This window comes from Leptodactylus fuscus, chromosome 1 (genome assembly GCF_031893055.1).
Source record: "Leptodactylus fuscus isolate aLepFus1 chromosome 1, aLepFus1.hap2, whole genome shotgun sequence".
In the NCBI taxonomy this organism is placed as follows: domain Eukaryota; kingdom Metazoa; phylum Chordata; class Amphibia; order Anura; family Leptodactylidae; genus Leptodactylus; species Leptodactylus fuscus.
Window position 1 is genome coordinate 324,787,823 of NC_134265.1, and position 17,515 is coordinate 324,805,337.

A 17,515-nucleotide genomic window follows, 5' to 3' on the forward strand; every position below is an offset into this window, starting at 1 on the left:
CCCTAAGGGTAAGTTCACACTGGGTTTTTTGGTCAGGATTTTGAGGCCATATCCGCCTCACAATCCTGACCAAAAAGACGGCTCCCATTGAAATCAGTGAGAGCCAGTCAGGTTTTTTTTCGAGATGCTCATTCTTCAGGCTGATTCGCCTCGCAATTCGGCCTTAAGACTCTTCGTCCTCCCGACTATGCCCATTCATTGAGCCTAATCCTGAGCGGAGTGTGTGACTGTCATTTCTACCCATTTTTTGGTCTGGAACTTGAGACGGCCTCCACCTCAGGTTCCGGTCCAAAATAACCCGTGTATTAGTCTTAAAGGAGAGTCAGAACTTCTCATGAGGTTGTTTGCATTTCAGAAACCAATGAGAACTGTACTTAAGGGGCCATTCACATGTTGAAATTTATTGCTAATTTAAAGGCGGATTCCACCAAGATTCTACCTCCCACTGTTTTCTATGGGAGGCAGAGATAGCAGCAGGAAGCTGAAACAATAAGCGTCCTGCTCAATCTTGCCGCTGATGTTGCGGTTGATTTAACAACATCTGTCTGTGATTGGGCCATGGTAATCATATGGCCATGATGAGCGTTGTGACGTCATGACGTTCGCTGTGCTCATGTGATCACTGGTGACCCAATCGCAGGCCTCAGCAGTGACCCTGGCGCATGACATCTCCAAGAGAGCGCCAAATGCCACAAGGAGGCCCAAAAGAGGTCAGGAAGAGATCCCAGAGTATAATAATGTACAGTAATGTATGTCGCCGCAGCCATTTTAGTTTGTCCAAGATGAATCCCCAAATGTTTTGTTTTGTTACAAACCAAACAATTGGAATACTTGGGTTGAACCGGGCTCAGAATGAATCCATTTTCCCATCTCCACTGGTCAGCAACTGTTTAAAATTATACAGATCTATGCATCTTCACAGTGACAGACAGTTGGAAGGCAGTTTAGTTTCAGCATTCACAAGTTTGTAAGAGGTTTGTGACTATGGATACACATACATCTGCATTGGAGCTGCATACACAAAACAATGAAAATGAAATTTTTTCTTTCAAATGCATTAGAGAAATACAAAGATTGGTTACCTAAGTGAACACAGCCTATAAAGGTGCGGCTCCCAAGACTTATAAGGAGTCTGCTAGGAGTCTGTTGATATACTGGGTTCTGGTGACCCTAACCTATCTATCTGCAGGGCCTGGTTGATATGCTGGTTCTGGTGACCCTAACCTATCTATCTGCAGAGCTGGGTTGATATACTGGGTTCTGGTGACCCTAACCTATCTATCTGCAGGACTGGGGTGATATGCTGGTTCTAGTGACTAATCTATCTATCTGCAGGGCTGGGTTGATCTGGTGGGTTCTGGTGACCCTAACCTATCTATCTGCAGGGCTGCGTGATATGCTGGTTCTGGTGACCCTAACCTATCTATCTGCAGGGCTGGGGTGATATGCTGGTTCTGGTGACACTAACCTATCTATCTGCAGGGCTGGGGTGATATGCTGGTTCTGGTGACACTAACCTATCTATCTTCAGGGCTGCGTGATATGCTGGTTCTGGTGACCCTAACCTATCTATCTGCAGGGCTGGGGTGATATGCTGGTTCTGGTGACACTAACCTATCTATCTGCAGGGCTGCGTGATATGCTGGTTCTGGTGACAGTAACCTATCTATCTGCAGGGCTGGGGTGATATGCTGGTTCTGGTGACTCTAACCTATCTATCTGCAGGGCTGATGAAAACAGGGGAACGTGTCACTCTATTCATATCTGTGGAAATGCTGGAGATGTGTAAGAAGAATATAACAGCACAAGTATCCCTTCTACCTATACCAGTCTGTATTAGCACGTAGGAAGCTCAGTAATCCCTAGATAATAAATCTTTAAAATGACAGGTCTCTAAGCAGTTGATATCTCTGAATTGTGAGTGACATATATCTTGACTGACAAATGTAACGGATATAACATATGGATTTCACAACAGATGAATAGCTATCTGTAGGAGTAATGGTTTAGTAGCTGAAGGAGTTATTCGAGACATAAAAGGGCACATTTATTCATGAATTTCAATAGAAATGTCGTTTATGTATTTTATGCAGAAGTTTTGCATTTTAGTCACAAATATATAGTAAATTATTAATTTCATAACATAAGGTCAAAGAATATAAAGAAGGCTCAATGTACCGTATACACTCGAGTATAAGCTGAATTTTTCAGCACAGTTTTTGTGCTGAAAACCCCCCCTCGGCTTATACTCGAGTCAAGCAAAATAAAAAAAAAACTCTTTTTTTTTTTTTTTTTTTTTTGGGGGGGGGGGGTTGGTCTATGACCAGCCGCAATAGTAATGTATAAATGTATAGAATCACCCATAAAATAGTAAAAATATATATATATATATATATATATAATAAAAAAATAAAATAAATAAAAGTTCTAAATCCCTCCTTTCCCTAGAATACATATAAAAGTAGAGAATTACTGTGAAACACATACACATTAGGTATCCCTGTGTCTAAAAGTGCCCGGTCTACTGAATATAGGGGATCTGCAGTGCTCCTGTTCTGTCGAGAAGGGGTTAATAGGAGCACTGCAGATACCCTATAGTCAGCCAGGCTGAGTTCCAAGTGGGGGGAAAAAAACCCAGTCCTCAAGCTCAGGGAAGGGGCAGACAGACAACCAAAACACCCGCTCCCCTTTCTCAGCACCTACTGCACCCAAAAACTTCGACCATTTTAACTTTTGAAATTTTCCAGTAGCTGCTGCATTTCCCCCCTCGGCTTATACTCGAGTCAATAAGATTATATATTATATATATTATATTCAGATCGGCTTATACTCGAGTATATACGGTATATTGTAACATATATCTGTGGCAAGAAGGTGCTCTTACACCCAGATCCTTTTGCCACATACCCCTCTGGCTCATATAGGGACTGCAGTATATTACATGGCACATGGTAGGTGGGATTCAAGTTACAGATTTTGCATTGGGGTCCGGAAGCCTCAAGTTACTTATGTGGTGCTAATAATTCTCAGTTATACAATAATCTGACTGAAGGAGTTTTTATATCTCATATACTGGGTGCATAAGGAAAATATAAGGGAAATATATTCACTTACCTTCCTAAGGTATTTACCATTGGTGTCACAATCCACGCCCCTATAAGTCCTCCGATAGCAAAAATTGATACGGTTACAGACCACATTATGGATATTGTGTTGCTGCTTAAAGTGTTGTTGTACCTCGAGGACCAGCTCTCATTATATAGCTGCCTTATATACTGTAAGTAGAAAAAAAACAAAAAAAACAGGTAGTATCCTATGACATCATAAAGGGTTAATCCAATTAAAAATACTATTTGAGATACTTAAATTATAAAACCACTGTTCATAAATGAATAGCTCAGGTGAATATAAGAAACTTTGTAATATATATTATTAAAGAAATGCATTTCCATCTGCATTTATTAGGCTGCTCTCTCTTGGTTTACTTTACTTATATAGAATCTTTGTACCTACTCACCTCATACATAAAAATCTATGGAGAAGGGAAGGGGGAGGAGTAAGATGTTTATTGATTTATTATCTCATTTTGTGCAGTGATGGAGTCTTATTTTAAAGATAGCAATGTCCAAAAAGCTCCCGCCCTCACAGTATAGTAGAGTGCATCTTTTCAGCCTCCTCCTCCCCTTCCCCTCTCCATACAGGAATAAATAGCCACAAGTTCTGACCACCAAAGCAAGACTTGCAGAAAGAGGCAAGCAGTATTTTGCTATGCTTCCTATACACTACACCAGCTTTCAGTGCCTGGAGAATGGTGGAACAACTGATCTGTGCAGAGTCTGGGTATCGAATCCTTGAGGATCGCAAACTGATGATCTATCTGGGGTCTGCATTTTACCATTGGAAATGTATTTTAATGGATTTACTCTAGGTAACAGTACTAACGACACTTATTGTCTCTCTGATTCATTCTCGCCTTGACTACTGTAACTCCTTACTAATCGGTCTTCCCCTCACTAAACCCACCCCTCTACAATCTATTCTGAATGCAGTGGACAGGCTCATCTATCAGGCTAGACGCTACAGCGATGCCTCCGGTCTGTGCCAGTCGCTACATTGGCTGCCTATTCATTATAGAATAAAATATAAAGTTATCCCCCTCATCCACAAGACTCTCCATAATGCCGCACCTCCATACATTTCCTCCCTCATCTCTGTCTACCGCCCAACCCGTGCTCTCCGCTCACTCAATGACCTAACACTTACATCCTCTATTATCAGAACCTCCCACGCTCGTATACAAGACTTCTCCCGAGCTGCACCACTTCTCTGGAATGCTTTACCCCGGACAATCAGATTAACTCCCAATATCTACAGCTTCAAGCGCAAACTAAAGACACATCTTTTCAGACAGTCCTATCACATTTCCTAATGTAAACCCTAACATACCGTAATTAGAATCCCCAAAATTTAACCCTTCTCTGTTCCAGCTACCACATTTACCCCACATGATATGATGCCGTATCAGGCTAACGTTATATGTCCAAGCTCCATCCACATGTTAAAAGACACGACTAGTGACGGCTCATAGAGTTTTATGTTTGTGTAATGACAGTCACCTCTATTACAAAATTGTCTGACCCCCTGTATAAGCAATGCCGCCCCTGCTACCTCTTGTGTCACCCCCTCTACCTCATAGATTGTAAACTCTTGCGAGCAGGGCCCTCAGTCCCATTGTGTGAAATGACTTTCTATGTAATGTATCTTTCTGTCTGTATTTGAACCCTACTAATTGTACAGCGCTGCGGAATATGTTGGTGCTATATAAATAAAATTTAATATTATTATTATTATTGTTGTTACATATTTGATCCCCAGCGGTATTATTGATATGGCTATTCCAGTTCACATAAAGCCAGTGAAATCCACTGAAGCTCTATATCTAGGTCTATGAACAGTTTATATTCGGTGGGTGTACCCGGCCCATTTACAGGTCATATTCAGGCTAATGTTGGTAATCCATCATGTCCAGATACTGTCAGACCCCTTGTTCTGAGCCCCTGATCCTTCCGGTAACCTCTATTTCGCACCCCAAAGCTGAGGTTACAGGTTTTCTTTTAGCATTTGTAGACTGAAATTGTTTCCAGCCACTTGAAAAAGCAACAAAACAAATATGTTGGAGTTTTTAAAATATCAATGGAAATATAACAAGAAACTCATCCATCTTACCAGATGGGACAATAGTGAAAATGTCAAAGAGAAAAGCAAAGACAAAAATATTAAAGACAAAGATTTGTGGAAAATATCATTTTTGATTTTGTAATCTGTCACCTATGTATAAATCTATCTTCCTGTCTATCACCTCTCTCATATCTATCAATCACATATCTATTTATCGATCTATCTTTCACCTCATTTTATTCATTGACTTCTATTTATGAAAGAATTCTTACTTTGTATCTCACATATCTTTCTCATATCTATAGTCATGCTGTATTTATCTTTTTGTTATCTACCGTATTTTTCAGACTATAAGACGCACTTTTTTTCCTACAAATATGAGAGGAAAATGGGGGTGAGTCTTATAGTCCGAATGTGCGGCTGTTTTACCGTATACTCAGCTGGATATACGGTAAAACAGGGACGAAGCAGAAGAGTGGCAGGCTGCAGTAAATCGCTGTGTGCTGCGCTGCTGTGAGGACGACGAGGCAAGTTCACAAGTAGATAGATACTACTGTACATTGACTTGCCTATCTACTAGACAAGACAATGTACCGTAATATCTATCTACTCGTGAACTTCGCTCAACTTACCTGCTCAGAAGTGCTGCCGCTGCCCTCTGCTGGTCTGGTCCTCTGTCCTTCATGTGACTTCAGAGCGCCCTGTGCCCCACCCCCGCCTGCTTAGACTAGTATTATAGAGAAGGCGGTGTTTAGGATAGTGTGGGCGGGTACTGGGAGGGGAGATGTGAGTGATGCACTCACATCTCCCCAACCACATTCTCCAGCCGCACCAAGCGGGGGCAGGGGGGGGGCAGGGCGCTCTGAAGACATGTGAAGGACAGAGGACCGGACCAAGAAGAACTGGGAGCTGCAACTGTGCAGGTAAGTGGACACCGGTGGGGGGTTAATCATTACACAGCATGGGGTCCAAAAATTGTTTACATTTTTGGAATACATGCTGTGTAGTGAATAGGATTGTTTTTAAAATCTGATCTCCGATTATTTAAAAAATCCCATTGACTTGCATTGGGATCAGAATTGGGATCGGGTTCGAATGGAAAATGATCGGAAATTGGATTTTTAAAACGATCCTGAAATTTCAAGATCGGCTCAACCCTAGTTGGGTCTTAAAGATGGCGGCCGCTCCTGCAGAGCTACCGATAGCTATGGCAATCACTCTGCAAGACCGGCCACAAGTCTTAAGAGCTAATGCCTGTGATCAGGCATTATTACTACTGGTGTTACTACTAGCTGACCTGTTACTGTGCCACGCGGGAGCCTCCCCTGACCAGTCTCAATAGTAATATTGAGCATCGCCGATAGACTGCAATACAATTGCATGTTTGAAAGCTTGGTCAGCAGGTTCTTGAAAGGTCAACCTTGTTTTCAGTTTGCAGCCACATATTATCTTACCTACTTCCAATGCTATTCTTAAGATCCACATTGAGATCCAACATAAAAGATCCATTGTAATAACAGTAACAATAAAGAAGAAAGGCCTAACAGACATGAGAAATCTTCAAAGTAAAAATATAACTTACTAGATGACACTGAAAGAATCCTACATATTGTGCCCACCAGTCCATTCTATGACTACTAGACAATTCTCTTCTATTCAGTAACATCAATCCCATTGTTTGTGTATTGCAGCCTGTGAAGGGTTTTGCTAGCATGTCCTAATATCACACTGAATTTGCTTCATGGGAAATTGGAATCCTTAACTAAACTCGTGCAGCACAGTCGATCAGAGGTTAACACCGTGCCTTGCAGTGCTGAGTAGAAATGAGCGAGTAGTGAAATATTCAATATTCGATATTTGTTTCGAGTAGCCCCTCAATATTCGACTATTCGACTGAATATTGAATCCCATTATAGTCTATGGGGAAAAAAATTCTCATTTCAGGGAAAACCACGATTCGACTCAGGAGGGTCACCAAGTCCACAATGACACCCCAGGAAATGAGGCCAACACCTCTGGAATGCAACTGGGACAGCAGGGGAAGCATGTCTGGGGGCAAGTCACAGTATTACCCCACTATTACAGCCTAACAACTACACACTTTACACATTCAATAGAACCTCTATGAAAGTGGGAAAATACTTGGAAACCTTCTTTCCTCCACAATAGTATGGACAGAAACACAAATTTTAAGCTAAAGAAACATTACCATGCACCCCTTTAACCCCTTAGAGACACAGCCCAAAAGTACGTTAAGGACCAGGTGTTAGGGAATGGCCAGATGATAATTCCCCAGAAGCTGCTGGTGAACCCTGGAGGGAGGGGCACAAGGGACAGTGAGCCCTAAGCTGAAGCCCCCAACTTTCCCTTCCTATTGCCAGACCCTATTCTAGGTAATAGGCGACAACCACGTAGACGGTCCCTTCCTGAATACGTGAAACGCAAAACGCAGACAAGAACAATAACAAAGGGAGGTCAGCTAGCCAGGGTTCGGTAACAGTAGAGAGATGCAGTGCCAAATCAGAGTCCAAAAGAATAATCAGTAGGGAAGCCAGAGGTCAAGGATTAGAATACAAGAAATTTAACAGCAAGAGAAATCAGCAAGCAAGAGGCAATAACCGGCACCAGTGTGACTGTGAGCCAAGACTAAATAGGGGAGGAAGAACCCACCCTGAACCTGGTAGGAAGGCAGGCTGTCAATCACAGGCAAGACAAAATCAAACACTTAATGGACAGAGGCAACATTGGCAGAAGATGGGTGTGGTGCAAATGCAATCACAGAACTAGAGCTGAGTTCACACAGTGCGACTAAAACTTTTAAGCAGATTATCAAACTGCACATGCCTCCTGCGCCGCAGCACGCGAGCAGAGGGTGGCGCAGGGGCCCGAACAGGCAGAGATGTTACACAAGGTCTCCTTTTTTTCAAAACTGACATGTGTCACTTTAAATGGCAATGACTTTGAGATGCTTTAACTTACACAAGTGATTTTGAGATTGTTTTCTCGTAACACATTATACTTCATGTTAGTGGTAAACACTAATCAATATTTTTGTATTTACTTATAAAAAAAATAGGAAATTTGATGGAAATTTGAAAAAAAATAGCAATTTTCAAAATGTGAAATTCTCTGCTTTTCAGGCAGATAGTCATACCACCCAAATACATGAATAAATATTATCTCCCATATCTCTGCTTTATATCGGCATCATCTTTTGATTGTCTTTTAATTTATTTAGGACATTACAAGGCTTACAAGTGTAACAGTGTTTTTCCAGATTTACAAGAAAAGTCCCCAAACTAATTTTTGAGGGACGACTTTAGTATAATAGAGACCCCCGTAAATCACCACATTTTCAAAACTGCACCCTTTCAATAATTCAAAAATCATTTGGGATGTTTTTTAACCCTTTAAACATTTCAAAAGAATAAAAATAATATGGAGGTGAAATTTAGACATTTCATTTTTTTTCACTAATACATTCATTTAGACCTAAAATTATCACATTTACAAAGGGTTAAAGGAGAAAATGCATCTGGCAGTTTATTGTGCAATTTCTCCCGTGCACAGAAATACCCCACATGTGTAAACTGATTTTTGGGCAGATGGCTGTGCATTAAAGAGAAGGAGCGACACTGGGGGTATGAAAAGCAGATTGTGCTGGAATAGTTTAATGCGCCATGCCTCATTTGAAGAGCCCCTAAGGTACCCAAACAATGGAAACCTCCCCAAAAGTGAAATGAAAAATGACTAAAATGTCAAGTTTTCATTATCACAAGGGGTTAAAGGAGAAAAAGCCCCCCACAGTTTGTTAAACAATTTCTCCTGAACACGGCAATACCCCATATGTGGTCATAATCTTCTGTATGGGAACATGGTGGGGCTCAGAATGGACAGAGCGCTATTTGACTTTTTGGAGGGCAGATGTTGCTGGAATATTTTTCAAGTGCCATGTCGCATTTGCAGAGCCCCTAGAGTACCAATACCATGGAAACCTGCTAAAATGACCCCATTTTGGAAACTACACCCCTCATAGAATTTATCTAGGGGTTTGGTGAGCATTTTGACCTCACAGCTGTTTCACAGAGTTTATTAACATTGGGACGTAAAAATAAAAAATTACTTTTTTTCCAATAAATCGTCCATTTAGAACCATATTTTTAATTTTTGCAAGTAAAGGAGTAAAAGCTCCCAAAGTTTGTTACACAATTTTTCGTGAACACGGCAATACCTCATATGTGGTCAAAATCTGCTCTATGGTTACATGAGGTGCCATGCCGCATCTGCTGAGCCCCTAAAGTATCAATACAATGGAAACCCCTCAAAAGTGACCCCATTTTAGAAACTACACCCGTCAAGGAATATATCAAGGGGTATTATCATTTTGAGACTAAAAATGCTTCCCAAAAATTCAAAATTTAAATTTTTAAAGAAATATGCCATTTTGACGCCCAATATGTTGCACGCACTTTGTGTTGTCAGAGACCTGCAGTCCTAAAACTATTAAGTGGGCCATTCGGGGGGGGGTCAAAAAATCATATATGTGGGTATAAACTGCTGCTTGGGCACAAAGCAGGGCTCAGAAGGGAAGGAGCACTGCGCTTTTTAGCTTTTGAGGTACAGATTTTGGGGGCCATGCTGTTTTTGCAGAGCCCTGGAGGTGCCAGTAAACTGGAATTCCCCAAGAAGTGACCCCATTTTGTAAGGGCAATTTTAGGGTCTCTGCAAAAGTGTCATGGCATCTAAAAACCAAACCGTCTAAGTCAGTTTATACCCACATATGACATTACGTACGTTATGCGGGGTACACCAGTGTCATACATGTACCCTAATATCAGTTTATACCCACATATGACATTACATACATTATCCTGGGTACACCAGTGTCATACATGTGGCATAAACTGCAGGGCGCAGAAGGGAAGGAGCGCGATGCGGCTTTTGGAGTACAGATTCAGATGTTTGGTATCTGGACGCCATGTCATGTTTGTAGAGCCTGTAAGGTACTGGAAAAGTGGATTCCCCAAAGGAGTGACGCCATTTTGAAAACTACACCCCTCAAAGAATTTATCAGGTGGCGTAGTGAGTATTAGTATCCCGGACGTGACTGCACAGTGGATGACGAAGAGGGAATATATAAGCTGTGCGGAGAACATTGCAAACACCAAATTCCCTACTATGTCCCAGGAGCTCCTATGATTGGGGGAGTCACTCTGGGGTCACTTTGGGGGTCACTTCTGGTGTCTTTTTGCTCATAAACAGTAAATCTGGGGTGTCCCCTGATATCCGCTCGCACAGCTTATATATTCCCTTCCTGACGCAGCCACTTGTATTCTAATAATTTGATGATTTGCGGGATTTTGTCTTCACATTGGTAGAGGCTATATTTTCTTTATTTTTTTGGTGATGTGGCCATATAAGGGCTTGTTGTTTGCGGAATGAGATGCATTTTGAAATGACACCATTTTTGGGTGCCTACAACTTACTGAATATATATTTTATTAACTCTTTTTTGCTGGATTAAAAAAAAAATCAATTCCGGTATTGTGTTTTACCTTTTAAATTTTTCGCCATGCAGCGTACAGTATAAGTAACATGTGGCCTTTATTCTGCGGGTCGGTACGGTTACGGCAATACCTCATTTATATTATTCTTTTATGCGATACTAATTCTGCAGAACAAAAACACATTTTTGCATCAACATCTTCTGAGAGGCGTAACATTTTTATTTTTCGGTTGACAGTGTTGGTTTGTGGCTTATTTTTTGCGGGACAACCTGCGCTTTTAATTGGTACTGTTGCGGGATGCATATGACTTTTTTATCACTTTTTATAGCATATTTTGTAAGGTGAGATGGCGAAAAATCACCACTTCCGGCGGGTTTTTTCATTTTTTTTTCCGTCATTCACTGTGTACATTAAATATTGCTTCAGTTTTATTGTATAGATGGTTACAGAAGCGGCGATACTAAATATGCATTGTTTTTATTAATTTTTAGGGTTTTTTTTTTTTATATAATTCATTTTCTATAGAAAGAAGGGAATTTTGGGGGCTTTATAACTTTATTAATAGAGATGAGCGAACACTAAAATGTTCGAGGTTCGAAATTCGATTCGAACAGCCGCTCAATGTTCGTGTGTTCGAATGGGTTTCGAACCCCATTATAGTCTATGGGGAACAGATACTCGTTAAGGGGGAAACCCAAATCCGTGTCTGGAGGGTCACCAAGTCCACTATGACACCCCAGGAAATGATGCCAACACCTCTGGAATGACACTGGGACAGCAGGGGAAGCATGTCTGGGGGCATCTAACACACCAAAGACCCTCTATTACCCCAACATCACAGCCTAACAACTACACACTTTACACACTCAATACCACATCTCTGACAGTAGGAAAACACCTTGAAACATGTGTATTTGGCACTTGCAGTGAGGAGAGCTTGTCACCAGCAGTGAATTTGGCCCTTGTAGTAAGTTGAGGTTGGCACCAACATTTGTTTTGAAAATCAGGGTGGATTGAGCCTCTAACCAGCAGAGTTTGGGCAAATTCATGGTGGAGGGAGCCTCTAAACACCCCAGTTTGGGCAAATTCATGGTGGAGGGAGCCTCTAAAAACCCCAGTTTGGACCAATTCATGGTGGAGGGAGCCTCTAACCAGCCCAGTGTGGGCAAATTCATGGTGGAGGGAGCCTCTAAAAAACCCAGTTTGGACCAATTCATGGTGGAGGGAGCCTCTAACCAGCCCAGTTTGGGCAAATTCATGGTGGAGGGAGCCTCTAAAAAACCCAGTTTGGACCAATTCATGGTGGAGGGAGCCTCTAACCAGCCCAGTTTGGGCAAATTCATGGTGGAGGGAGCCTCTAACCAGCCCAGTTTGGGCAAATTCATGGTGGAGGGAGCCTCTAACCAGCCCAGTTTGGACCAATTGATGGTGGAGGGAGCCTCTAACCAGCCCAGTTTGGACCAATTAATGGTGGAGGGAGCCTCTAACCAGCCCAGTTTGGACCAATTAATGGTGGAGGGAGCCTCTAACCAGCCCAGTTTGGACCAATTAATGGTGGAGGGAGCCTCTAAACAGCCAAGTTTGGACCAATTCATGGTGGAGGGAGCCTCTAAAAACCCCAGTTTGGACCAATTCATGGTGGAGGGAGCCTCTAACCAGCCCAGTTTGGGCAAATTCATGGTGGAGGGAGCCTCTAAACAGCCCAGTTTGGGCAAATTCATGGTGGAGGGAGCCTCTAACCAGCCCAGTTTGGACCAATTAATGGTGGAGGGAGCCGCTAAACAGCCCAGTTTGGGCAAATTCATGGTGGAGGGAGCCTCTAAACAGCCCAGTTTGGACCAATTCATGGTGGAGGGAGCCTCTAAAAAACCCAGTTTGGACCAATTCATGGTGGAGGGAGCCTCTAAACAGCCCAGTTTGGGCAAATTCATGGTGGAGGGAGCCTCTAACCAGCCCAGTTTGGACCAATTAATGGTGGAGGGAGCCTCTAAACAGCCAAGTTTTGGGAAATTCATGGTGGAGGGAGCCTCTAACCAGCCCAGTTTGGACCAATTCATGGTGGAGGGAGCCTCTAAACAGCCCAGTTTGGGCAAATTCATGGTGGAGGGAGCCTCTAAAAAACCCAGTTTGGACCAATTCATGGTGGAGGGAGCCTCTAACCAGCCCAGTTTGGACCAATTAATGGTGGAGGGAGCCTCTAAACAGCCAAGTTTGGACCAATTCATGGTGGAGGGAGCCTCTAAAAACCCCAGTTTGGACCAATTCATGGTGGAGGGAGCCTCTAACCAGCCCAGTTTGGGCAAATTCATGGTGGAGGGAGCCTCTAAACAGCCCAGTTTGGGCAAATTCATGGTGGAGGGAGCCTCTAACCAGCCCAGTTTGGACCAATTAATGGTGGAGGGAGCCGCTAAACAGCCCAGTTTGGACCAATTCATGGTGGAGGGAGCCTCTAAAAACCCCAGTTTGGACCAATTCATGGTGGAGGGAGCCTCTAAAAAACCCAGTTTTGACCAATTCATGGTGGAGGGAGCCTCTAACCAGCCCAGTTTGGACCAATTCATGGTGGAGGGAGCCTCTAAACAGCCAAGTTTGGACCAATTCATGGTGGAGGGAGCCTCTAAAAACCCCAGTTTGGACCAATTCATGGTGGAGGGAGCCTCTAACCAGCCCAGTTTGGACCAATTCATGGTGGAGGGAGCCTCTAACCAGCCCAGTTTGGACCAATTAATGGTGGAGGGAGCCTCTAACCAGCCCAGTTTGGACCAATTAATGGTGGAGGGAGCCTCTAACCACCCCAGTTTGGACCAATTCATGGTGGAGGGAGCCTCTAAACAGCCAAGTTTGGACCAATTCATGGTGGAGGGAGCCTCTAAAAACCCCAGTTTGGACCAATTCATGGTGGAGGGAGCCTCTAAAAACCCCAGTTTGGACCAATTCATGGTGGAGGGAGCCTCTAACCAGCCCAGTTTGGACCAATTCATGGTGGAGGGAGCCTCTAACCAGCCCAGTTTGGACCAATTAATGGTGGAGGGAGCCTCTAACCAGCCCAGTTTGGACCAATTAATGGTGGAGGGAGCCTCTAACCACCCCAGTTTGGACCAATTCATGGTGGAGGGAGCCTCTAAACAGCCAAGTTTGGACCAATTCATGGTGGAGGGAGCCTCTAAAAACCCCAGTTTGGACCAATTCATGGTGGAGGGAGCCTCTAACCAGACCAGTTTGGGCAAATTCATGGTGGAGGGAGCCTCTAAACAGCCCAGTTTGGGCCAATTAATGGTGGAGGGAGCCGCTAAACAGCCCAGTTTGGGCAAATTCATGGTGGAGGGAGCCTCTAAACAGCCCAGTTTGGACCAATTCATGGTGGAGGGAGCCTCTAACCAGCCCAGTTTGGACCAATTAATGGTGGAGGGAGCCTCTAACCAGCCCAGTTTGGACCAATTAATGGTGGAGGGAGCCTCTAACCAGCCCAGTTTGGACCAATTCATGGTGGAGGGAGCCTCTAAAAACCCCAGTTTGGACCAATTCATGGTGGAGGGAGCCTCTAACCAGCCCAGTTTGGGCAAATTCATGGTGGAGGGAGCCTCTAACCAGCCCAGTTTGGACCAATTAATGGTGGAGGGAGCCGCTAAACAGCCCAGTTTGGGCAAATTCATGGTGGAGGGAGCCTCTAAACAGCCCAGTTTGGACCAATTCATGGTGGAGGGAGCCTCTAAAAAACCCAGTTTGGACCAATTCATGGTGGAGGGAGCCTCTAAACAGCCCAGTTTGGGCAAATTCATGGTGGAGGGAGCCTCTAACCAGCCCAGTTTGGACCAATTAATGGTGGAGGGAGCCTCTAACCAGCCCAGTTTGGACCAATTAATGGTGGAGGGAGCCTCTAACCAGCCCAGTTTGGACCAATTAATGGTGGAGGGAGCCTCTAACCACCCCAGTTTGGACCAATTCATGGTGGAGGGAGCCTCTAAACAGCCAAGTTTGGACCAATTCATGGTGGAGGGAGCCTCTAAAAACCCCAGTTTGGACCAATTCATGGTGGAGGGAGCCTCTAACCAGCCCAGTTTGGGCAAATTCATGGTGGAGGGAGCCTCTAAACAGCCCAGTTTGGGCAAATTCATGGTGGAGGGAGCCTCTAACCAGCCCAGTTTGGACCAATTAATGGTGGAGGGAGCCGCTAAACAGCCCAGTTTGGGCAAATTCATGGTGGAGGGAGCCTCTAAACAGCCCAGTTTGGACCAATTCATGGTGGAGGGAGCCTCTAAAAAACCCAGTTTGGACCAATTCATGGTGGAGGGAGCCTCTAAACAGCCCAGTTTGGGCAAATTCATGGTGGAGGGAGCCTCTAACCAGCCCAGTTTGGACCAATTAATGGTGGAGGGAGCCTCTAAACAGCCCAGTTTGGACCAATTCATGGTGGAGGGAGCCTCTAAACAGCCCAGTTTGGGCAAATTCATGGTGGAGGGAGCCTCTAAAAAACCCAGTTTGGACCAATTCATGGTGGAGGGAGCCTCTAACCAGCCCAGTTTGGGCAAATTCATGGTGGAGGGAGCCTTTAAACAGCCCAGTTTGGGCAAATTCATGGTGGAGGGAGCCTCTAACCAGCCCAGTTTGGACCAATTAATGGTGGAGGGAGCCGCTAAACAGCCCAGTTTGGGCAAATTCATGGTGGAGGGAGCCTCTAAACAGCCCAGTTTGGACCAATTCATGGTGGAGGGAGCCTCTAAAAAACCCAGTTTGGACCAATTCATGGTGGAGGGAGCCTCTAAACAGCCCAGTTTGGGCAAATTCATGGTGGAGGGAGCCTCTAACCAGCCCAGTTTGGACCAATTAATGGTGGAGGGAGCCTCTAAACAGCCAAGTTTTGGGAAATTCATGGTGGAGGGAACCTCTAACCAGCCCAGTTTGGACCAATTAATGGTGGAGGGAGCCTCTAACCAGCCCAGTTTGGACCAATTAATGGTGGAGGGAGCCTCTAAACAGCCCAGTTTGGGCAAATTCATGGTGGAGGGAGCCTCTAAAAAACCCAGTTTGGACCAATTCATGGTGGAGGGAGCCTCTAACCAGCCCAGTTTGGACCAATTAATGGTGGAGGGAGCCTCTAAACAGCCAAGTTTGGACCAATTCATGGTGGAGGGAGCCTCTAAAAACCCCAGTTTGGACCAATTCATGGTGGAGGGAGCCTCTAACCAGCCCAGTTTGGGCAAATTCATGGTGGAGGGAGCCTCTAAAAAACCCAGTTTGGACCAATTCATGGTGGAGAGAGCCTCTAACCAGCCCAGTTTGGACCAATTAATGGTGGAGGGAGCCTCTAAACAGCCAAGTTTGGACCAATTCATGGTGGAGGGAGCCTCTAAACAGCCCAGTTTGGGCAAATTCATGGTGGAGGGAGCCTCTAAAAACCCCCAGTTTGGACCAATTCATGGTGGAGGGAGCCTCTAAAAACCCCAGTTTGGACCAATTCATGGTGGAGGGAGCCTCTAAAAACCCCAGTTTGGACCAATTCATGGTGGAGGGAGCCGCTAAACAGCCCAGTTTGGACCAATTCATGGTGGAGGGAGCCTCTAACCAGCAGAGTTGGTGGAAATCAGGGTGGAGGGAGCCTCTAACCAGCAGAGTTGGGGGAAATCAGGGTGGAGGGAGCCTAGTATTAGCAGAATTGTGCAACGCTTATGGTGGATGAGTATGAGGATGCGGAGGAATTGGAGAGGTTGAGTACAGACATGGAGTTTCATGTTGGGGTGCTTTACACAGGTGGGCACAAAAATGACGGCTCTACCCAGTGGTGGTTCATTTTTATCAAAGTGAGCCGGTCGGCACTCTCAGCTGACAGACGGGTGCGCTTGTCAGTGATGATGCCACCGGCTGCACTGAACACCCTCTCAGATAGGACGCTGGCGGCAGGACAGGACAGCACCTCCAAGGCATATAGGGCAAGTTCAAGCCACAGGTCCAACTTCGACACCCAATACGTGTAGGGCGCAGAGGGGTCGGAGAGGACAGGGCTGTGGTCGGAAAGGTATTCCCGCAACATGCGCCTATACTTCTCACGCCTGGTGACACTAGGACCCTCCGTGGCGGCACTTTGGCGAGGGGGTGCCATCAAGGTGTCCCAGACCTTAGACAGTGTGCCCCTCGTTTGTGTGGACCGGTGAGAACTTGGTTGCCTACTGGAGGAACTGCCCTCCCTGCCGCCAACGTCACATGCTGGAAACATCTCCATCATATTCTGCACCAATTGCCTGTGGCAAGCATTGATGCGATTGGCCCTCCCCTCTACCGGAATAAAAGACGAGATGTTGTTTTTATACCGGGGGTCAAGGATAGCAAAGATCCAGTACTGGTTGTCCTCCATGATTTTGACAATACGCTTGTCGGTTGTAAAGCACCCCAACATGAACTCAGCCATGTCTGCCACAGTGTTAGTTGGCATGACTCCTCTGGCCCCACCGGAAAGTTCAATCTCCATTTCCTCCTCATCCTCCATGTCTACCCATCCGCGCTGCAACAATGGGACGATTCGAAGTTGCCCGGAAGCCTCCTGTATCACCATCACATCATCGGACAACTCTTCTTCCTCCTCCTCCTCCTCCTCCTCCATTAAACGCAGTGAAGCGGACAGATGTGTGGACCTACTCTCCAGCTGTGACGGATCGGATGCTATCCCTAACTCCTCTGTGTGATCTGAGTTATCCCTGATGTCAATCAGGGATTCTCTCAGAACACACAAGAGCGGGATTGTAAGGCTCACCATCGCATCCTCAGAGCTCACCCTCCTTGTGGACTCCTCAAAGACCCGTAGGATGTCACAAAGGTCTCTCATCCATGGCCACTCA

At 44.9% G+C, this 17,515-nt stretch overlaps 1 protein-coding gene across 2 annotated transcripts in view; it reads right to left on the reverse strand.

Annotated features, from left to right (window-relative positions):
* SLC2A9 (solute carrier family 2 member 9) overlaps nucleotides 1-17,515 on the reverse strand; it is a 220,024-nt gene that overhangs the window by 172,956 nt on the left and 29,553 nt on the right. For both annotated transcript variants that reach the window (XM_075260760.1, XM_075260767.1), the window contains exon 4: nucleotides 3,115-3,275. In XM_075260760.1, the coding sequence (XP_075116861.1) occupies nucleotides 3,115-3,275 (161 nt within the window). The remainder of the gene's footprint in view (nucleotides 1-3,114; nucleotides 3,276-17,515) is intronic.